General features: G+C 58.1%; 8 protein-coding genes across 8 annotated transcripts; all 8 read right to left on the reverse strand.

Moving 5' to 3' along the window:
* Positions 1-703: 703 nt before the first annotated feature.
* LBRM_16_0100 (conserved hypothetical protein) lies at positions 704-1,936 on the reverse strand (the record flags this gene model as incomplete). The annotated part of the gene is made up of 1 exon (XM_001563565.1): positions 704-1,936. The coding sequence occupies one exon, from the start codon at positions 1,934-1,936 to the stop codon at positions 704-706; it is 1,233 nt and encodes a 410-aa protein (XP_001563615.1).
* An 832-nt stretch (positions 1,937-2,768) lies between these two features.
* Positions 2,769-4,865, reverse strand: LBRM_16_0110 (conserved hypothetical protein; the record flags this gene model as incomplete). Its single annotated transcript, XM_001563566.1, has 1 exon — positions 2,769-4,865. The coding sequence occupies one exon, from the start codon at positions 4,863-4,865 to the stop codon at positions 2,769-2,771; it is 2,097 nt and encodes a 698-aa protein (XP_001563616.1).
* Positions 4,866-6,981: 2,116 nt separating this feature from the next.
* LBRM_16_0120 (conserved hypothetical protein) lies at positions 6,982-9,462 on the reverse strand (the record flags this gene model as incomplete). The annotated part of the gene is made up of 1 exon (XM_001563567.1): positions 6,982-9,462. The coding sequence occupies one exon, from the start codon at positions 9,460-9,462 to the stop codon at positions 6,982-6,984; it is 2,481 nt and encodes an 826-aa protein (XP_001563617.1).
* An 885-nt stretch (positions 9,463-10,347) lies between these two features.
* On the reverse strand, positions 10,348-12,948 carry LBRM_16_0130 (conserved hypothetical protein; the record flags this gene model as incomplete). The annotated part of the gene is made up of 1 exon (XM_001563568.2): positions 10,348-12,948. One exon carries the CDS (start codon positions 12,946-12,948, stop codon positions 10,348-10,350), a length of 2,601 nt encoding a protein of 866 aa, XP_001563618.2.
* Positions 12,949-14,784: 1,836 nt separating this feature from the next.
* LBRM_16_0140 (hypothetical protein) lies at positions 14,785-15,477 on the reverse strand (the record flags this gene model as incomplete). The annotated part of the gene is made up of 1 exon (XM_001563569.1): positions 14,785-15,477. One exon carries the CDS (start codon positions 15,475-15,477, stop codon positions 14,785-14,787), a length of 693 nt encoding a protein of 230 aa, XP_001563619.1.
* Positions 15,478-17,138: 1,661 nt separating this feature from the next.
* On the reverse strand, positions 17,139-17,645 carry LBRM_16_0150 (putative eukaryotic translation initiation factor 1A; the record flags this gene model as incomplete). Its single annotated transcript, XM_001563570.1, has 1 exon — positions 17,139-17,645. One exon carries the CDS (start codon positions 17,643-17,645, stop codon positions 17,139-17,141), a length of 507 nt encoding a protein of 168 aa, XP_001563620.1.
* A 1,295-nt stretch (positions 17,646-18,940) lies between these two features.
* On the reverse strand, positions 18,941-19,987 carry LBRM_16_0160 (conserved hypothetical protein; the record flags this gene model as incomplete). Its single annotated transcript, XM_001563571.1, has 1 exon — positions 18,941-19,987. The coding sequence occupies one exon, from the start codon at positions 19,985-19,987 to the stop codon at positions 18,941-18,943; it is 1,047 nt and encodes a 348-aa protein (XP_001563621.1).
* Positions 19,988-20,566: 579 nt separating this feature from the next.
* LBRM_16_0170 (putative 50S ribosomal protein L17) lies at positions 20,567-21,484 on the reverse strand (the record flags this gene model as incomplete). Its single annotated transcript, XM_001563572.1, has 1 exon — positions 20,567-21,484. One exon carries the CDS (start codon positions 21,482-21,484, stop codon positions 20,567-20,569), a length of 918 nt encoding a protein of 305 aa, XP_001563622.1.
* Between the last annotated feature and the right edge of the window lie 91 nt (positions 21,485-21,575).

Consider the following 21,575-nt stretch of genomic DNA (forward strand, 5'->3'; position numbering starts at 1 on the left):
AAAATATGAAGAGACAGGGAGAGGCTCACGAACACAACACAGCCTCGCTTCACTAAAGCTGGCTGTGACCAGAGAAGCACTGCGTGTTGTTTATTCACCAGCGAGAGGCGAGTCGACTCGGTGGGTGTAAGGTGAAGGAGGAATATCAAGAGTTGCGAGGCCGTTAAGGCAGAGAGGAGAGCACACGTGATCACCACGCGCACTGGGTCAGCAACGGCGTGGAATATATCACTTCATGTAGAAGTGTGCACAGAGGAAATAAGAGCAATGTTTTGAGGAAAGGAAAAGAGGATGCAACGTGGAGAGAAGCGGCAGGAGCGAAGTGTGAAGGGGGAAAGGCGCTCACACAGAACTCTCGCGAGGTGGAAACGCCGGGCACAGCTTCTGCTGAGCAGAATAAACAGAGAGCATGTGCAATTCTCATGCCTCGCCACATCGATGCAGAACTGCCTTCCCTGGAGGTAAACGGAGTCAGCTGAAAAGAGAGAAGATAATAGCGTGCGCTGTGACGCGCAGAAAAACTTGAGGAAGCAGTCGTGAAGAAGAGCAGCACACAACATCGAGAATGAAACAGGGAAGGCATGACGCAGACGCACACACACATACGCCAAGACCTCTACATTTCTCAGCATATCGTCCGGGTAACAGTGAAGCGCGAGACACGGTGGCGTGAATCGGTGGTGAAAAGCAGTGAGAATCGCCGTCATGAAAGGGGCGGCACCAGCAGGGATTCCTCGCGGCAACACTCCGAGTCGCTGAGGACGTCCTTGGATGCGACAGCGGCATCCGCGGCTATCGCGGGTGGTACCCCTGACGTCGGTGTGCTCCTCCTCTGGGTAGCACCAATGCTGATGAGAAGAACTGGCGTCCCACGAAAAAAGGAAAGAGGCGCGATATGCGGCAGTAGGGAGAGCCCGAGCTTCGCGGCACGGCTCAGAGTGATCCACTGGGGCTCGTGAAGACAGTCATACTGAAGGGCAAACGCCTTCATGTACACTGCCACCGCGGGTCTGTAGAAATGGCCTCTGTGATTCACCGGGTCGTAACGGCGGCAGGTGAATGCGGTGAAGCGGTTCGGGTCGACAGTCCCCTCCACGTTGTAGAGCGCCAAAGGACGGCAAAGCTCGTTTGCATGAGAAACGACGCAGTTTTCCGGATCCGCGAGGTAGGCGTCGGTGAACGGCGTACGATACAGCCACTTTGCCTCAGCTGCTGTTGCCCAGTACCGTCTTGCCTTTACGCAGCCGCCTGCCCTGCGCAGCATACATTCCTCCGTAGCACTGTCAAATCGCTCGCCATTGGTGCTCAGCGGTAGTGCGTCCAGTGTCACCTGCGATGCCAGCAACGTAGCCTCACGATCCTTCTCCGCGCTTTCAAGGTGGTGAACATGAGCTCTCCACCGCTCTCGCAGAACACTCAAAGGTGCAATAAACTGGGAGCTGTGGTACACCCATACGCTCTGGTTGGAGCTCACCAGTCGCACCGGCACACATGTGTTGGGGGCCAGTGAGAATGACAGAATCTCCATGACGGAGACGGGTACCCAGACACGACCAGTCCAACCCCTCGCTCGAGCCACCGCGCACAGAAGACGATGATGCTCCGCAGAAAATGTATGTCCACAAAGTGTTCGTGATAACTCTGTGGTCGCTGTCCCACCACGCTGTTGTAGATGAGGATGCGCCATCGTAGCCAAGCCGCACTGTGACGAGAACAGGGGGGCGTACAGCCTCCCCACTCGCTGCCCCCGCCGACTTGGCTTGGTTTCGCTTGCGTACGGGGCGCCAAGTTTGATGGCGTGCGGGCACCTCACGAGGCGGCACTGGCGCAGTGTGGTCGGCATAGTATTAAATGCCACCAACAGCCACCACGTTGGAAAAGGGGGGAGAACACAGTACATGAAGTTGGTCCTGAGTGACCTTTCCTGACTAAGCATATGTGCCCGTGTCCTCCTCTCAGGGGGGGGGGGGGGGAACGAGCTCTTCCAGACTGACGCATGTGCCGCAGTGCAGACGACTCGCTGTAGCTCCCTGGAAGCGGCCCAAGACGAATATACGGTAGGCGTGTGGTGCCAGCGTGAAGCGATCACTCTACACTGCAGCTGAAGCCAAAACACCCACACGTTACAAATGTCTTGTGAGTTTGCTGTTAATTAAACCTTTACGTCTTCTCGGCTCATTTGGCTCTTATTTACGCTCTTGAAATTCACATGACTTGAAGTTTCAGTGCGTGTTGGCGCGTCCTCATCTCGGCTGTGTCCCCCTGCACCTCTCACCACTAGTCCCTGCGCAGCAGGAGATCCAGCATAGTCACAGACACTTTGCAAGGCCGCTTGCACGTGCCTCATAACTCCACAACCCTTTAAAGGGTGAGGCTTAGCAACAACTGAGAGAGGAGGGGTGGAAAGAGAGAGAGAGAGACGGAGCGACATGTCATCGTTCGTCTAAGCAAAAGAGGCAGAAATGAGGGAAAACAAAGGAACTAGCAAGTGAAAAACGAGCGTGTGCGGGGGAGAGACGAGTGAGGAAGGGAAGGGGGTGGGGCGGAGCGTGCCAGCAATATCAAGCAAGATCCTCGATAAGGCCTAACAATATATACGCACCAGCTCGCGTACCTTCCCCATCCGCTACAAATCGTTGCGTGTGCGTGACAGCCACTACCGCAGTGTCCTCATCCAGTTGGCAGTACTTCTCGCGCTTCTTTACGCCAGCGCCTTCCCCCTCTCCTTCCACACCCCTACAGAAGCCTGCCCCGAGGCCAACCGTTGCTCAGCGGTCGATGGCCTGCCTAAGCTGGTAGCAGATGGCTGCCAGGGCCCCCATGTTCAGAAGAACTGTCAAGACGACAACAAAATTATAGATTACCTGAGGAAATATCTCCGGCTCTGCGTCGTTTCTCTCCGTGATTCGGCTGCACTGCTGAATAATCTCGCTGGCCTCCGAGTCATCCAGCTTTACTCGCTGGTATAGCCCGGCGATGTCGATGATATACAAATGCTGCCTCAGCTCGCGGCGGGTGGAGACGCACACGTACAGGTAACGGTGCAACAGCGCGCCCCAGAAAAGAAAGGTGAAGAGCGCGTAGGAGTGGGCGGTGGAGTAGTACCGATTGCCAGGAGTGGGTCTTCTTGGGGCTATGTAAAAGATGTCGAGGAGTCCCACAATAAAGGCACACACAAGCACGAACCAGAAGATGCCCATCGCGGTCCTGCGCGCGCGGTGATTGGCGCATGCGGAGGCGTAGAGAATGAGGGAGCGAAGACTGTACCAGCCTGGAAAGCCGCTGAACAGGTTCGTGGCATCAAAGCGCTCGTCAAGATGGAAGGCCATGTTCATGTGCTTGCTAGGGCTTATGAGGCACCGGCGCTCTAAGAAGGCGAGATTTGTCATCACGTGCAGCTTCGCTCGGACCTCACGCTGCATGTCCGTAATTTTGAGCACCAAAAACGTCAGCGTAGTCGAAAAGAGAAAAGTCGCGAAGAAGGCGAGAACGGCGGCGGCTTTCTCAAAGGCCTCAGAGCCGAACAGTTGGTGCCCGTACCCGCCGCGTGTCGCTGGTGCGGAGAGGCTCATCATAGACCCCAACACGACAGCGAAGAGCAGCCAGCGGTACTTGTAGTGCCGGTTCATTACTTTGCCTCTGCCATTGTCGTCGTAGGTGAAGATGCAGACGCTTGCCTTGGCGTCGACCAGACTCGCAGCAAGTGCTGACAACTTCGGTGTGAGCCGGCGATCAACCCTCTCAAGCCCATGCGGAAATCGAAAGAAACTAATGTAGGACGCCCCCACTAGCGCGACAACAAGCCACAGCACACATGGTACAACCATCTCCGGCAGTGTCAGCCTTCCATCTTGCACGTGCCCGAGCGGAACACGAGTGGCTACAATGACGATGGAGGTTATGTGGCACATCATTGCAACAGCAATCACGCATATGGAGAACGACGGTGCATCGAAGTCGCTGCGCAGCGCAGCCCCACTCACCACGAACTCCCTCTCCTCGTGCAGCGAGGTGATGCGCAGCGGGGCCACCGGCATCCACGGCAATGACAGAAAGGGAAAGAGAAAGACGAAGCAGCGCTGCGTGAAGCGCCAGATGAAAAAGATCTCGCCTGGAGACGGTGCAGCACAGGTGAAAACAGTGTTGGGAGAGCCATACTCTGTAGTGACACCACGCAGGCCGTCCGTTGTGTCGCCTTCCCCGATAGAGTTGTTACAGATTCGAGTACTCACAAAGCTCTGACCTCCTACACGGAAATTGGGCGTTGCGACGAGGTGCTGCAAGGATGTCGCTGGTGCGGCATATGCATCGGCGTTCGAGCTGACGATATCAAGAGGTGGCAGCAGGATCTTGTCTTCGGGGGATGCAGGAAGCACCATCTTTGTTGGATTGCTTGCAGCTTGCCAGAGATACATGTTCACTTGCTCTACAATGGTCGAGAAGAGTGCGGCGCGGGCACGTTGAAGTACCTCAGGTGCCTTGGTGGGCATCTCACTCACCCGCTTGCCGTCTTTCCAGGTACCGCAGATCTCGTCTCCTCGACAGCTATAGACACCCTTGTAGATGCTCGACTGGCAAAACTCGCCGCTGAAACACTCGCCCGTCGCGAAGAACATCGTGCCTATCCCTTCCATCATCCCCGAGCGAAACTGGCCGACAAAGATGTTGCCAGAAGGGTAGTAACACACCCCAAGACCGTGGCGTTCACCGTTCAGCCAATCTCCTTCGTAGATGACGCCATTGCTGTACTGCATATACCCTACGCCAGTACGCTCTGAGGCCTCTACTACAGTCGCAAAGTCCGGTGCCAGGTTATAGCCCATGAAGTCCGTGTGACTGGCATCGAATGCAGGCTCCGTCGACATGGTACTGCGAGGAAGCTCCACAGACACGGCAACAAGTCTCCCAACGAGCACGTCACTGGGCAAGAAAGGGCGCAATAAAAGGGGAGGCGAAGGGCGCACAGTGAAGCTCAGAATAACGCCGCACGCTAAGGGTGAGTGGAAGAGAATACACACAGCAGAGTGAGGAACAGCCGTGAAGCCACTGCGGTGGCGGGAAACAGGCTAGCAGAAAGCTAGAGAAGGCCACCGCTTATAAGCAACAGCAAAAGACGCTCAAGAAAAGCAGGCGTCAGCGAGCTGGACTCGAGGCGTGCACTCCGCTACAGAGACACGTCACGTACCGCCCCCCCTCCGCGTTTCGTTTCCTTCAGCTATGCAAGGCGCCTGCGCGCAAGTGCTCATGTACGTGCTCTGTGAGAGTCTGCACGCCACAGTAGCAAGCGATGCCGTATGGTTGAAGTCGCTGATCAGCATGCGTTTGTGCCCGTATCTGCGAGTAGGCACGTGTCGGTGCGTCTGCCACTTCAGACACCGCACGCAGCAGGCAACTGAGATACAAAACACACGGCGAGTCCTCCATATGCGGACAACACGAAGCGACGGGCGGGTGGAGAGAACGCGTGAGGCGGAGGAGAAAGTGAAAAAAAAAAGAAAATAGGCAGCGGGAGAGAACCACAACGAGGGAGGGAAACGGTGAGAGGCAAATACTGCGCGATCGCAACGACAATACATATCAGCTGACGGCCCATGGGGCAGCGCCGTGTCGCCGAAAGAAACCTGTCCTCAGTGCCCCGGTGGGTACACAGACCACCTGCATTTTTGGAAACTCCACAAAGCCGACAGAGCGCACGCGATATGAGCCGCTACATCACCTTCCATGGTGAATCCCGCGCGAGGACGGCTACGCTCGCTGCGCCACAAGATGAGGACACCCTGACTCCGCTCCTCACGTTTTTTTTTCCACCCTTCACATAAGCGCGCGCTCTGCACAAGCACATCAACGCACCCGCACCGCAAGTGCAGCGACATAGAAAAGGCCTCTCGTACAGCCACACTTAACGTCCACCACGACGGTAACACACAGAAAGACTCTCCCACACGAACAGTGCAGACGTGCACTCAAGGCGTAGCACATCTCGCGCGTGTGACGATGATGATGATGAGAGAAAGAGAGAGAGACGAGGTGGAGAGGAGCGCCGAGGAGGAAAAGGAAAAAAAAGAGGTATGAGAAGACAAAGCAGCCCCCAAGACGCACGCAAAATGATTGATTAAGCCGTTGGACTCCGCCAATTCAACTCGGCAAGATATGAAGCAGCACAAATCAGAACAGAGAACAGAAGTGGGCGTTTTTAAGGGTGCGATTCTTTTAGGGGTGCGTTTGGGGTTTTCATCGGTGCCGGCAACGCGCGCGCGGGTTCAAACTGTCTGCGCGCACTGACTCACTCAAGCAGCCATACATCCGCATGAACACAGAGACACAGACTGAGAAACAGCAGCTGAGAACGGACAGGAGAGGGAGAGGGAGAGGGAGAGCGAGGGGTGGCGCGCTTTGCCCTCTGATTGTCTGCCACTTTCTTGGTGTTTCCTCAAACGGCTCTCAGGCGGGTGCCGACCACCTTCTTTCTCCCGCGAGTGAATGCAATATGAACACATTCTACAAGCGTCGCTTCGCCCCCGTCATAGGTGAGAGCCCAAGGCGCTTTTCCCTTCGTGCTTTTCTTTTGGCAGAGGTTGCGTGCCGCATTGAGTTGCATCCCTCGCCGATCGGGGGTCCAGGGCAGCCTTTTGAGTTTGCTGCCCCCTCCCTTCCCGCCCATTCTCTCCTTTGCTCGGCTTGCATCCCTCCTTCCACTCCGACTGTGTCGCTGTCATCTCTTCCTCTCACCTTGCGCGCCTGCTTGTGCTGTCCGCGCGTTGGCAGCTCTTCGAACAGGACGACTGAAGTGCTGCCAACGCGTTCATGCGATAAAGAAAAAAATCGAAGAGATGGAGGGATCGGAGGAGGAGTGCATCACACGAGAGAGAGAGGGGGGGGAGAGACTGTGGAACGCTTTGTTTTGCGCTTCACATCGGTGAAGACTTTCATCATGCCCCCTGCTACGGTTCTCATTATGCAGTGTATTTGCATCGAGCCTGTTTACAGCTTCGCTGCTATGCGACTACGGAGGATGTCGAGGCCACGCTTCGCCAGCTGATCCGCTTGCGCAATGCTGCGAGAGTCCGAGTAGCGCTTCCCATGAGGCGAAATGGTGCCAGAGACAATGTCGGTAATGAGCATTGTGGCTCGCTGAAGACACAGGCTGGCGAGGTACACCTTGAAGATGTCGTAGCGGCAGCGGCGGTCGAGGTGCAGCATGTAGCCACGCGCACTGCAATACATTTCCAAGAGGTCGCTTGGGGACGGAAAGAGAATCTTTATTTCGTGCGGGGTGTCGTAGATGCCATCGGGCTGCTTAAGGAAGCAGAACATCGCCGCCGACGCGACATCGACGAGTGGGTCGCCGAGTCGGGTGAACTTGAACTGCACTATACCGATCAGATGTGGCGGGTACTTCGCGCGACCCTCCAGTGAGCGGTGCGTAAAGAGGACGGAGGACAGGTTGAAGTTGCCGTGCAGTGTGACGAGACGGTCTGGCATCGGAATCATCTGGTGCGATAGCTGCGTCTGGTCAAAGCAGGCCAAAATGGCGCGCGACAGCTCTTCAATCATGGCGGAGCGCAGCTGCACATCGAAGCGACCAGAGGTCTCGCTCTTGGACAGCACCCGCTTGTACATCTCAATACTCTCCTGCACCATGCCTAGTAGTGGGTGTTTGTGCCGCTTCGTGCGCCGCATCTCCTCCTCGACCTGCCTCATAAAGGGCGGCGGAGGCGAATTGTGCAGCGCCGAGAGCACCGCAATCGCCTGCTTGTAGAAAAGCTTGGGCCGGAGCTCCACATTGATTGATACACGCTGCAGGGAGTAGGGTCGGCGAATGCGCGGCTGAATGAGCTGCGAGACATTGATGATGTTCTCACCATCGCGGTATCGGCGGAGAAAGAAGCGACGTCCGCACACGGCGTAGGAGTCGCAGTACAACAGCGGCGTCGGGATCTGCAGCTCCGGTGACATTTCGTGGAGGTGCGCCATTGTCTCATACTCGCGACGGATGTCCACAGAGCCGTATGGTGACGGGCCGCGTGGCTGAATCCGCAACATGTAGCTACCAGTGCGCAACGTCAACCGGTAAGACTCAAAGAAGCGACTGCCCTCGACGTACTCGAAGAGGATGGGGCCGGCCGACGTAGCCAGGCCCGGCTGTGTGCGCAGCTTCATGTCTGCCTCCGGTCGCGCCGGGATCTTCAGGGGGAAGAGGTGCGGCAGGTGCTGGGCGCAGTAAAATAGAATGCGCTCTTGGTCCTCCTCATCCATGCGGTACCGGTCCTTTTCGCAGGTGTTGACCGACGAGCACAGCTCGTTCGGTGGCGGTCCGATGAAAAGCAAGTTGTCGTTGTAGTTGTGCAGCTCCTCTGTCACCCACGAGGTCGACTTGCCGTCGGGGGTCGTTGATGGTCTGAACAGAGGTGCAATGTCCTTCTCTACCCCGGCCAGCACCTCAGCCCAAAACGGGTCCTTCTCCGCGACCGTCTTCAAGGAACGCACTATGCTCCTGTACACGTCACACGCGCCATTCTCGATACGCAAGACCTCGGTGAAGGGGCTGCCCGGCAGTTCGCGAGCCACCTCGCAGTGCGCCTCTACGTCGTCGAAGTAGAAAATGTTCGGCTGGATATCGTAGCGGAGCGCCTCGCCGGTGGGGACACGGCCCATGCGCACCTCCTCCAGCGCCTGCATGAAGATGTCGGGATACGGCTTGCGCTTGTGAGAAATATAGCTCTGCACGTACCCATCGAAGAGGCCCGTCACCTGAAAGCTGTTCTGGTAAGAGTCGGGATTCGCGCCATACTTGACAGGGCAGATGACTGGGTAGGCGGAGGAGATGGAGTCTGTGACAGAGTACCTCATTGCCTTCACCATACGTCGGTACTGCCCCTCGTACTCCCATGTGTTGCCGATGGCGAAGAGGCGGATCTCCTGCTGACTCTTGGTGCGCAGGTAGTGCAGCAGGTTCAGCACGTTCTTGCGCGGCGAGACCTTCTCAATCGTGCACAGAAAGGCCTCCACGTCCAGCAGTTCGTGGATGTGCACCTGCACAACAGGGTCGCAGAGCAGCGGAAAGCGCTTCTTGAGGGCATCGACCTTCCTAGGAAAGGCGATATTCATTGCGTCCAGCTCCTCTGGGTTGTGCTTGGAGAGTGCAAGCAGCATAAAACGAATCTCCTCCCTGAAGGCTGTGATGAACTCCAGCCGATTCAGCTCACCCAACTCCAGCCTCTCGAAGGCGCTTTTCAATCCACGCGTGCGCTCTGTGAAATTCATCACGGTAAAGAAGAAGTTGCTGTACTTCTTCGCCAAAAATGGTACAGGCCGCTCCTGAATGCGCTTCACGATGATGTGCGAGTTGGCGCGTTCGAAGACGCACCGCATCATGTTCTCTGCAAGGCGCCGTGCAGCTGGAAACGGAGATGTCGTTAGCACGCCCATCAGGTCCATCATGAGCACAACTTCTGCCGGCATTTTGTCGCACCCTCGCCTTTGAGTTTCACGACTGCAGTATGTGTGTGGGAGTGTGTGGGAGTGTGTCTTCACGGCGGTGCTAGCCTAACTGGCTCAGAGGAGAGAGCCGGGACGATCGAGGATGGTGGGGAAGCGATTGGGATAAGAAACTATTGAAGGGTACGTACGGGGAGGGGAGTCGTAGACTGAAGATGAGCATCACAGTAATGTAAGAACGCATCAAGGCACAAGAACACAGTGAAATGGGGGAGAGGGGCACCTTTGACAGTCAACCGAGGGGGGCCGTAGCAGCGAAGTCTGCGCCACCATGTGTGCCATTACGCTGCAGACGGCAACACACCCGCACTGCGAGAGGGAGAATCATCATAACGCACACAGTGGTTTGGGTATTCTGGACGGCAGTTCCTTTCCCCATGCGCTGCACGGTCAAGGCACCCCTGGTTCTCTGCTTTGCTAGCGCGTTTGCTGTTGTCGGCACTGCGTGTAACGGAGACTAGCCGCTGCTGCTGCTGCATTCCATCCCGTGTCTCCCCTGGGAGATCCTGCGGTGTACCAGCACCGCCAGAGGGGAGAGGAAGTGAGGTAAGAAGGGGCAGACACTCGGGCGCCTCTGTCAAGCTGCTTTAGGATGACGATGGCCTTACTGCATTGGTTCCCATGATTAACACGCGCGTGAGCAAACGGTGGGCAGAGGGCACATGTAGGAATTCGCTTTGGCCCTCTTCCCCTCCCTTCTCCTCCTCCACAGCACGGGTTTACTGTCGTGGGTGCGGCAGAGGAAGAGAGAAAACCCCCGCGCAGACTGAGCTCGCAACGAACGTGAGACATCCGAGGCACTGCAGGGGAGGCGGCTCGTGGAAGGACACCCACGGACAAGCAAACAAATCAGAAGGAGAGCACCTTGGAGGGAGACACTTCACGGCGCACCACCTCCCGCATGCACGTCGCCACCATCTTTACTGACTCGGGCAGCGAGGCACACAGGCCATCCCATGCGTCCGCCGAGCGCAGAAGGGTATCTGGTAGTGTCGGGTTGCTGAGCACAGCGGCTAGGCATTCTGCAATGCACCGGGCCGTGAAGATGCTGTGAAGGTTGGTGGGAGCTAAGACACCAGTCTCCTCCCGCGCTACGTAGCGGGAGCATAGAGAGCAAAGGGCCTTGGCTTCTCGAGGACGACAGCACGACGCGGCCGAGCTCTCACGCGGTGAAGGGAAAGGGGCTGCTGTGTTGCCCTCAAGATGGTAACGAAGTTGCGGAAAGAGTGAGAGCGCCGCATCTCGCCAGAGCGCCATTGGAATGACACCGTTGTACTCACCGAACGCTAGCGTCTCCAGCCACGTCACCGTCTCCTCGCTGCCCAGCTGTGCTGCCCCTGCCTCGAGGTCAGGCACCTGCAAGACGCACAGCACCCCCCGCATGACTACACCACGCAGTCGTCGCCACTCGAGTATCTCCTCTCCGCATGCGTACGCCGGCTCCGGCCATCGGCATAGGCGCAGCGCCATCCGCCCCAGTGCCGTGCGGTGCACAACGGAGCCATACGACAGTCGTGAGAGGAGCAGAAGAAAGCGAAGTCCGGCCTTCCCGCTCCCGCCATCACCAGGCACGGTGCGGCGGAGGTCATCTACGCGCATCAAATGTTCTGCGTCAAGTACTTCACATGCCCACGCAATCACCTCGTCGGGGCAGAGGTCGTAATTGGGCGTGTGCGTCAACATGCGAAGAGATGCATAGACGATGCGTCGCGCGCTCTCCTTCCGCACCATATTCGTGGCCGCTGCGGTGTGTGCTAGGTGCAGCGCAGCAGTGGCCGCTACAAGGATGTACCCGGCATCACCGCTCTCTGTCGGAGGGATCTGCACACCGTGTGGTGCCGCCGTTGCATCTAAGCAAATAGGCTTTGGTGGGACATTCCGCTGCACCTGAGATGACGACTCCTGCGGTGTGGGGCGTGGGCGAGAGAGGCTCGCCGTCACACGGCCTCCTGGTGTCAGGCCTGTGATGGTCTTGAGCAGCTGCGTGACGTACTCCGCCGCGTGCTCCACCTGCAACTCGAGATCGGATAGAGTAGAGAGGATCGGCACCTCATGCGCCTGCAGACGCCTCAGCGAAGTTGCCCATGCAGCCAGGTGCAGTGGATCGAGCCACTCCTGTACGGCTGAATCCTCGACTGCGTCAGGGTCCTCCGTGACGCTGTGTGCGCGCTGTCTTGCAGCAGCTGAGATGCATGCAACGTAGTGTAGGAAAGTTTTGCTCGCAAGGACACCGTCTTCAGAGAATCTCTCAGCGCACCGTCGCACAAATGGCGCTGTGGCGATGCTGAGGAGCTCAATGAGCGCCTCCAGCGACAACTCCCCCGATGTGGCAGCGGTGAAGAAACGCCTGCCTTCCACCATGGACTGCAGCACCACCGCTCGGAGAGAGACGAAAACATCGCGTACTGCCGCGGCCTCGTCGCTGCCCTCGCTCAAGTTACTCGTCAACTTTTGCTGACGCGCAGACGCCACTGTCCTGAGGAGTGGCTCGAGGTTGTGCGTTAGCAAAAACCAACCAAAGGCACAGGCGTCGGGCGTCACCGTCGTGTCCAGCTGGGCGTCGCGCAGACGCTCGTAGAGCTGCAGAAGTGTCGCGCAGAAGTCAGCGTCCAGGCGGGCGCGCTGCCGGAGAGAAGCGTTACCGGCGTAGCGCGGGCTCTGTAGAAGACACTGGAGGCGTTGCACCTCCCCTACAAGCTCCTGCAGGCTCACCGCTGACCACTCGTTGGACACCGCTGACGAGCTTGCTGAATCGGCAGCCGCGTGTGATGAGGTTGAGGTGCCTGTCGCCGCGAAGAGGAAGCCCGGCACGCCCATAGCCGAAGCGGACTCTTCGAGTGGTTGTGCTTCCAACTTGCGGCCCTGTATGACTTCGTCGAGCGCAGCGGCATTACCAGCGCGCTCCGCCACGTGCTCGGCCGTCATCTTCACACGCTCCAAAAGTGATAAGGTGCGTGACCTCTTCACCTTTTCCTCTAACACCCGGCTCCAGCTCGTAGGATCGTACGTGAAGTGCTGGTGTGGGCGAAACACATGATGCGCGGACCACCGAAAGGCATTTTGGCGATCCTGAATCTCCTGTGAGTAACTTCTATCGGCGCTATGGTGGCGGTGGATGTACAGTGCTCCACAGCGGAGGGCTGCAGAGGTGCTCCGTGAGGAGTCAGCACCGCCGACCCCCGGTGGAAATGCACGAATACGCCGCATAACACCGACACGTATACAACACACGAGGTAGGCCCCTTGAACAACGTCTTCTGCTCGCAGAGAGTCACCTCCAGAGATGGAGAACGACAGAAACCGCCACCAGTCGTCAAGTACTATGCAGGTCTCAGAGAGAGAGAGAGAGACCATTGGCCGACCGTGGCGGGAAGGGTGATGCAAGAGCAAAGAGAGGGAGGGGTAGGTGGCGATGGCTCGGTGAAGAGGACAGAGGAATGCATCCACCATTCCCTGATCGAGGCAGATGCGCGGCGCGTAGTGTCGCGTGTGATTCCTCAGCTGAAGAACACGACTCCACCAGCCGCATTCCCCACTCTTCTCATTCCCGGGCGCTACGCCTGCCACCGAGACATGAGTGCCTTCATGATGGTCTCCCCATCGAAGAAATCGGCATAAGTCAGTGCCCCCACTGCGACGCACCTTCAGGCAGCACGCCAGGGGACCAAAGAAGAGAAGGGAGTGCACCTCTCGTGAAAGGCCTGCGCCTCATGAGGCGCTACAACTGACGTGATTTTCTGTTCTTCCACTGTGCGCTATAGTGTACATGCAGAGAAGAAATACACATGTGGGTGAGCAGACACGTGACCCTTGACGCTGCGCATGGGCAGAGGGGACGACCACTTGTGCATCTGTGGGTCCCCTGTGCCAACCATGCGAAATATCAACGAGTTCACGCGTGCCCATCACACAGGAAACCCCCATCAACGGACGTGGCGAGTACACCGCGTGAGAAGAGTCTCTTCACCAAGGCCACGCCGCGCGAGGCATATGCAGTAAGCACTCAAGCGTGGCGAAGACGCGCCAGTGGAGCTTGAAGCTCTTTCGTCTTCGCCTCAAGCATGGCCAGCGCAGCCGCCCACTCTCCTGAGTGGGTGTTTAAGCCTCGCTCCTCGTCGCTCCATAATGGCAGCGGAAAGAGCTGATTGCGGTGCTACGGTTGAGTTATCACCTCCATCTGCGCGGTATGGGCCTGGGTGAGCTGAAATGAGTAGATGAAAAGTGCACTCCTCTCGTGCATTCTCGGCTACTGGCAGCTTCAGCCCTCACAGTTGCGCGGTTTGGCATCGCTCCCGCTCGACTATGTGTGAGAGAAACACGCGCCCTCGACGCGGCATTGCAGACGGTGGCGATTCAGTCACTGAGGGCCCATTGGAATGCACCCGATGGCGCGCATAAGTGTGCTGCAGCGGTGCACAAATGGGCGCATCGCGTCGAGGTGCACTTGGCGAGCGGTCCCGCCTCTACACGGTAGACGTCCACCGCTTCAGCTAGCCACTGTCCCTCCATGGCAGCTTTGCAGTTCTGACGCTGTAGATGCACACACACACACACACACACACACACACACACACACACAGAGTCGCTGTTGTGAGAAGGGGAGGCGGAGCTCTGTGTGACCCGTCTCCGCTTCGTCAGACGTACATGGGCAACAGTATTCTTTGATTGGGAAACAGAGCGAGCCGCGGTTGAAGCAGCACCATCTGATAGGAGCGTCTGCACTCAGCAGGGAGGGGTAACGCCTCGTACTTCAGGGCAGGACACGTGTGCCAGTCTGTTGAGATTAACCCCCTCTCATCTTCCAATGAATGTGCACGGCTTTCTCTCTCGCGTGCTAACGAGTCTGTCTGACAAGTAGCGGTCACCTACCCGTTGTACGCACGCAAAGTCGTGGCTCACAAGTGCATCACCCGGGAAACTGATGATGAACGAGAGAACCCCAAAAGGGGGGCGGAGAGCAAGACGCATGGACGAAAATAGTGACACCAAGACGCAGAGACGCCATCACGCAGACGCGATGCGGGGCATGGCGCTGCTTCCGAAATGGCAGTGGCATCGTTCACAGGACTGCATTGACGCCGCTGCCCCGCCACATCCATACCCTCTCGACATGTCTCGCTGCGCTCGAGCCCCCCTCACAAACATCCACATACACAACACCCCGCGCGAAACTGTGTGTTCTTTACCTGACCTTGTAGCGTTGAATGTCACCCCAGACCTACAGAGACTGGAGAAGGAGCGGGAGAGACATACGAGAAAGAGAACAGCAGCCAGGAACGAGAAAAGCTATGTGCTACACAGAGACAAGACTTGCCGTCCGCGAGGTTCACCCGCGACGTTACCTCCCCTCCCCCCTCGCGCTAGTCGCGTGATGAGCTCAGCGAGATACCGGCATGAAGAGAGCCTCGTCGATGTTAAGGGCAACGGCATACCACTGAGTGTGGATGTAGATGACGCCGCCACGCGTGCAAACGTACTCGTGTAAATTCGCCACCTCTGCGAGTGTATAGGCTGGCCGGGCGCGGCGCAATCCGCCCAGCGTGTTGTCCTCTGCGTCATAGCGCAGCTCTGCCGTGGGCTCGCTGAGCCACAAGTACTTGAAGTCGTAGAGCACCTCAGCAACAGCCGTCCCGTGCGTTTGAAGGAACACGCCCGTGCCGCTGTCTGCGAAACAGAAGTTGAGTACGGGCTGCTGATGCATGAGCGTGAATGCCGTAGAGGGCTCGCATATATAGATGGCCTCTGCTTAGGCCCTGTGAGGCGGATCGCCGAAGTGATACCAACAAACGCTGTCGAGCATATACTCTGAGTGAGAACGAACGCAGCTGTGGGTGTAGCTGGATAGGGTTGTGTGGCGACTCGCCTACGAGCTGATCTTGCCCGTCGACAGCGTGATCTCGTCGTGGCTGTATGGGTCGAGGAGCGTGTGCTTCTACACAGTCTCCTCGGAGAGGTGGATGCAACAAACGTTCGTGCCATAGGGGTGAACGATGATCACCAGACGCCGATCCTCACATGCCCAAAAGAAAGCTTCTGCAGTCAGCCCGTCGTACGGGGCCCGCTCGGCATTGCGCTTCTCTGACCCTAAACCTTCCTAAACTGGTGCTGCGCCACCACTTCGCTGGCGCGTTAGGAGACAGCGCCACTTTGGGTTCACCGCTCGCCGATTCGACGGGCAGCACCCTCAGCTCAGATGATCGGTACCACGTCTGGTAGCACAGGGCAATCAGGAGCCTTACCAGGGAGACCTTGCGTAGTTGCCCCTCCCACACACACACACACACACATGGCACAGTGATCGTTACGCAAGAGGTGAAGGAGGGGAGGCAGAAGACAATCCGTCGCCTGAGTGAGTCATCAGTGCTGGGTAGAGACACAAATTAAGCTGCCGCGACAGAGTGGGGCGGCTAGCTAAAGGGAGCGCACACCTCTACGCACAAGAGCACAGCGATTCATAGAAGGATAACAAGCAAATCACCGACCTCCTCGTTGCCTTCGTCGTGAAGGCTGCAGGACTGATGTGACGAGGAGTGGGAGAGGGGTGCGATTACGACTCTCGCAAGAGAGCCGTTGTCTCTTTTGGTCGTCAAGAGGAAAGAGATGAAGAAAAAACCATCACACCCACACAGCAGAGGCGAGAGCCGCAGAGGGGAGAGCGGAGGATGGACTCTTCACGCAAAGCGCCTGTACGACACGACAGGTGACGGTGGGCAAAAATGCGCAGTTCATCGAAGGAGAGAACGTCAGAGGGACCAACAGCGGAATAAGAAGAAAATTGTCGTGGCAGGCGCACTCGCGGAGTGGCGCTCCGAGAAATTTGCATGTGGAAATGGTGAGAGGCGAAGCGGGGTGAAGGGACACGGTGTGTGTGTGTGTGTGTGCCGCGTGTCGCCAGCGGCCCTTCCTCTCTCACCCGCACCCCTTTCAGACACTGACAGCGTGCTCATGAAGGAGGAGAGGGCGGAGACTGCGGTCAGAGTACACTGCGCAGCCACTTGCATCAGAAGGAACGATGCTACACTAGAAAAACTGTACGAGCGGTCGCTCTCCGCCCACACACCACTGCCTTTCCACCTCCTCCCTCCCACCTGCCGCGTGCCGTCCGCGATTCAACGCACCACGGGTGTCTGTATCTGCTGCCCTGCGTGTCTGCTCACACGCCGAGCAGTGCTTTGTTGGTGTTTGCTTAAACAATACTTCATGAAATGGAGAGCTCAGTGCCGCAGTCACGTACGGGCGTGTTATGAAGAGAGGCAGCATTAGAGATACAGGAGCTCAGGGGAATACGCACCTGCACAGATAGAGAGAGCGCGCGCGCGGCACACAACACTCCAAGCGCCGACGCACGTGCGTTGCGAGGAAGGAAAGGCGGATAAAGAAGGCCGCACATGCGAAGAATCACACCGAGAGCGAAAGAGAGGGTGAGCACCAGAGTGAACGCCTACAATGAAAACTAACAAGAAATGGAGAGGGGAAAGACAACGCGCTCCGCACACACGCACACATCACAAAGAGAGAGAGCAAGACAGGCACAGCCACGCGCACAGTCACGTGTCCTTTTCCGCGTCAGTATCTGACTGTGGCTGTGCGTCGCCGTTTTCTCTGTACTTCTCTCCCCTCCCCCTGAGACTGCGCCGCTTTTAAAGGTTGTCGAGGGCGGCAAGGGGGTCGTCCATGATGACCTCATTGCGGTCAATTGCGTTCTGGTCATCATCGTCGTCCTGTGCGTCGTCCTCATCGTTCACAAAGATATAGTCGGTGTTGCCGTTGTTATCGCGCTCCTCAGCAGATCGGAAGTCACGCGGAATGGCGTTCTCCTTCACCAGTAAGCGCACCTCGGCCGGTGTGAAGCGGTGAATAATGTCGACTACGTCGTTCTCATTGAACTCGCGCTTCGCAACGAGCACTACGTCACCCTGGCCGATCCATACCTTGCGCACCATTGCGCCGCGGATGGAGCCAATGACAGTGGAACCGCCGGCGAGCTGGAGCTCGAGACGCAGGTTGCCAAGCGCTTTCTTTACCTGCGCATACTCTTCGCCTTCATCGGGGTTGGCGTATGTGAGGTCACGCTTCTGGTTCTGCATGTTGCCCTTCGAGTTACCAGCCTTGAAGGACTTACCGCCCTTTCCCATGTTCTTCGGCATTTTTGCGAGGGAATGTCGGTGAGGGGGGGAGAGACAGATAAGTCAAAGAGAGGGGGGGGCTCAGCGACGGAGCGTCTGGGGCGTGCAAAAGTGGAGGAGCGAGGGGGAGGGGGGCGCCAGAAAGACAGGAGAAGAGAGAGTCAGCAGCGGTGTTTGCTGGTGGCGAGAAAGTGGGGCTGGGTGACGCGCAGAGAGAGGGAGATGCGTAGGGACACAAAGAGAGTGATGGAAGTGAGGGCAGGCCGCATCATCGCAGCGCGTGTCACGCGCCCACGTCTGGGTTGACGCGCGTGAAGCTGAAAAAGGAGATGCGCAGAAAGGCGGAAAGCAGACGAGGCACCGCGATACGTCGTGTGCTAGTCAGAGCAGCGATGAACTCGGAAGGAAGCGGCGAAGCATTTTTCAGCACCCCCACCCTCTGCCACACAGCATGCACAGGCCCAACGCCACTCCACACACCCCTCGGCCCTGCCACGGGACCCATCGCGTGCTGCGAATCACCCGCAGACACGCGGCACAGCAGTGCGCAGACTCAGCCACCTCAGCACGGCCCCCGCCTCATACTCTACCAACCCACGCGCCCACCGTGCCGGTCGCCACCTCGCGCAGCACCCGCAAGGTGGGGCCTCACGCTCCCCACACCAGCAGGCAGTCACCGCCGGATGGGATGCTCTCGAGTCACGCTGGACACTCTGCCCATCACATGGGTGGGGCAAGCGCGCTCACTGCCGCGGGGCGCGCCGACGCAGCGCCATCCACGACCGAGCCGTCGCAGCCAGGAGCAATGCATCGCTCCGACCTCCCACACGTCCTACGTGCTGGGCCCTGTCACCACCAGAAGAGGCTCACCATTGGCAGGGATAGGACCGGCAGAGCATCAGGCAAATAACTTCTTGAACGATGAGTACAAAGAGAGGAGAGGGCCGACCACAGGCGCTGGCACCTCCGGATGTATCTCGACTTCGTGCACAGCGCGCATTAGCATTCAAAGTCGTTCCGAGGCCTCTCGTCGCTCTCCCTTTAACCCCAAGGCTACACGCCGAGTTCGAAGGTGCCGCGTCTGTGCAGGACACGTTCCTACTTTCATGAGTGGGGGTAGTCGCCTCTCGAACACTCAAGGAGGGAGTTTGGAAGGGAAAAGAAAGTGCTACCAACATGCTCGAGGGGGTTGCCCCTGTTTAGCCTCCGGGGCTCAGTGTGAGGACTCGCTCGCAAGACGGCTTCAACTCGGTATCCGATGCTCGCATGCATGGTTTCGATTGCAGAGGCTGCGAGTCCAGCTGAGCAATTGAGTGTTATCGCAGGTAGGAGCGCTGGGCCTCTAAGTTGTTGGTCTGCACGACACGTCTGATGTCCTCGTGCGACCACGCGACGTTAAACGCATTGGCGCCTTGCAGCTCTGGGGGTGCTGCAGCAGCGTTGCCTTGTGGTACGCCGCCTCCACCATACGCACCCCCAGAAGAGTATGGCAAGAGTTGCTGACACGAAGCGCTTGGTGGGTGCTCGCCATTTGGGACTTGCGGCAATTCCTGTGCGTCGAGTGGCGGGGGACGCGCTCTGCGCCGCAACTCGCGCGAAGGCGTCTGTCCATCCCCGACGCCATCTTCACTACCGAGCAGCTCCGCCATGTGATCTCGGTTGCAGTTCCGAACCGGAGGCTCTTGTCGTCGTCTCACCTCTTCTTGAGCTGGTCTTGACGGAGATGGAAGCGGTGTTGGTGAAAGAGTGTCAACACCGTTGGGCCCGGCGCCAAAGGATGGCAACGCCTGGTGCGTTATGGGGTTTACTCTGCTCTTGGCCGCGCCATAGCCAGCGAGGGCAGAGTAGTTTCTCAGACGAGGCTGTGGCGGCGGCACCTGAAAGTGGGTGTCAGGCAGCTCTTTCCAGTCATACTCGAGAGTCTTCAGGTTGTACTGATTTGGCTTCCCGCACACCTCCTCTGTTCTCTTTAGCGGCATTGCCTCGCGTAGCAGTGGGGGGTGGGGGGCGAGAGAGAGGGGGGAGAAACAACGCACCCTGAGAGTTGGTAGCTGATGGTTCCGTGCTATACGTGAGTGTATGCATGTCTCTGCTCGTGAGGAACAGAGGTGTAGGGAGCTCGGGTGCACTACTAGGGGAATGGGGAGGGAAAAGAGAGCGCGCAGGTGACTGTTCAACCTGTAGAACGCTCGCTGGCCCGCTGTTGCTGCCCTTTGCGACTGGCGTGCTGCCACCGGAACAACGGCCGGTGGAAGTCTGACAGTGACCAAGTGACGTGCATCAGATATGGTAGTGGGGGTGGCGACATGTTGCGGGGGAGCGACACAGTGGAGGGGAGAGTGAAGGAAAATGGGCCGGCACATCCGCGAGTGCACGCCAAACCTATGCGCGCACAGGCGCTGGGCGAGTGCCACTTATGGGGGAGGGGAGTCGATACACACGCCTACACAGTCGCCAGTGAAAGGGGAAAAAGAGAGCGCCGCACCTTTGCACTACGCAGCACGTGAGAAGTGGCCCTCCTCCACCCAGTAGGGGGGAGGGGGTACACCCACACCTACACGCACCTGGAAAGCGCCACTCCTCTCCTCCCCCCCCCCCCAACAGTAAATGCTGAGGTGCGATTGAGCTCCGTTCTGCGCAACACGTACGTTTGTCTCTCGGTGGGTTTTTTTCTTTTCGTTTGCCTTCAGTGAATAGTCGACTGAGTGGGAGACCGTCGATGTGCAGCTACGCGTGAGCGGGACAGCACAGCGGCGCCCCACGCAGTGAGTCCTCCCGACAGGCACAACCACCCGCAGTCCTCACAGGCACGCACTGGCATCAAGAGAGAGAACACGAAAGCACCAATGCAAAACAGCGCTGACTCGGAAGCGGTGGCACACACACGCACATCCTCCCCCGTCTTGTGGCAGATGGGGCGCAGCGGTAGTCCCGGTGCACGATCAATACTTCTTCTGCGGATCGGGCCCGACCCCTGACGGAGACGAGGAGCCACCCTGTCCGCCTCCCTCACCGGCGGCCTCGTAGGAGTCGTCATCGAGGTCAAAGTCCTCAAAGTCGCCGGTGTTGGCAAGCATCTCGTTGTGCCACTCCTCCTCCTCCTTCTCGGTCCACAGAGGATCCACATCGCTCGGGTGCGGGACGTTCCGGACGCCCCAGTAGCGCAGCTTGGCGTGTCGCAGCCGCCACCAGTGGTGAAACTCCTCCGTCTTAAACTTGCTTGCCCAACGGTCAAACGCCATCTGCATGTGCGGCGGGCGCTGAATGCCCTTCTCGGTCTCGACGATGCGGGGCGGGAGGAAAAAGCGCTCCGGCCCGGACGTGTAGTCCTCGCCCTTGTGGTGGTCGCTCATGTCCCTATTTTTGTACTCCACAAAGTACATCGCAACGTTGTCGCTCCGCCGGCGCCCCTTCAGTCGCGTCATCATCGCATATTTGGCGCTCATGTCGCCGAACCGACGCGGATACTCGTCAAACGCCTTGTCGACCAGGAGGGGGTCGTGAAGGAAGTACGCCAGCTGCTGACGCGAGTCCGTGTCACCAGCCTTGGCGAGCTCGACAACATGGTCAGCCAGGATGCGCAGCGCCGGGGCACGCGCGCCGCCTACGATGACGTAGTCTTTGCGAATCAGCTCTGTCACCATGCGACGCGCGATCTGTTGGCGGTGGAACGGACTACGAGCACGAAACTTCGGCAGCTTACCGCGCCCCCAGCCGTAGTCGGCCATCAGCGGCTCGCTGGTGTCCCATGGCTTATGCGTGATGGATGGATTGTCGTCGACGCCGGCAAAACGCATCTTCTTGGCGTTTCCCATCACTGGCGGCGGTCGCCCGCGCAGTAGTCGAGACCACTGGAGCATCGTCAGGTAAACTGCATGGAGATCATTGTGGGTGAAGTGGGAAAGGAGGCCAGGACCGTGGGATGTGATGAGAGTGAGGAACAGAGAGAGA

The sequence above is a fragment of the Leishmania braziliensis genome, chromosome 16, assembly GCF_000002845.2.
Source record: "Leishmania braziliensis MHOM/BR/75/M2904 complete genome, chromosome 16".
In the NCBI taxonomy this organism is placed as follows: domain Eukaryota; phylum Euglenozoa; class Kinetoplastea; order Trypanosomatida; family Trypanosomatidae; genus Leishmania; species Leishmania braziliensis.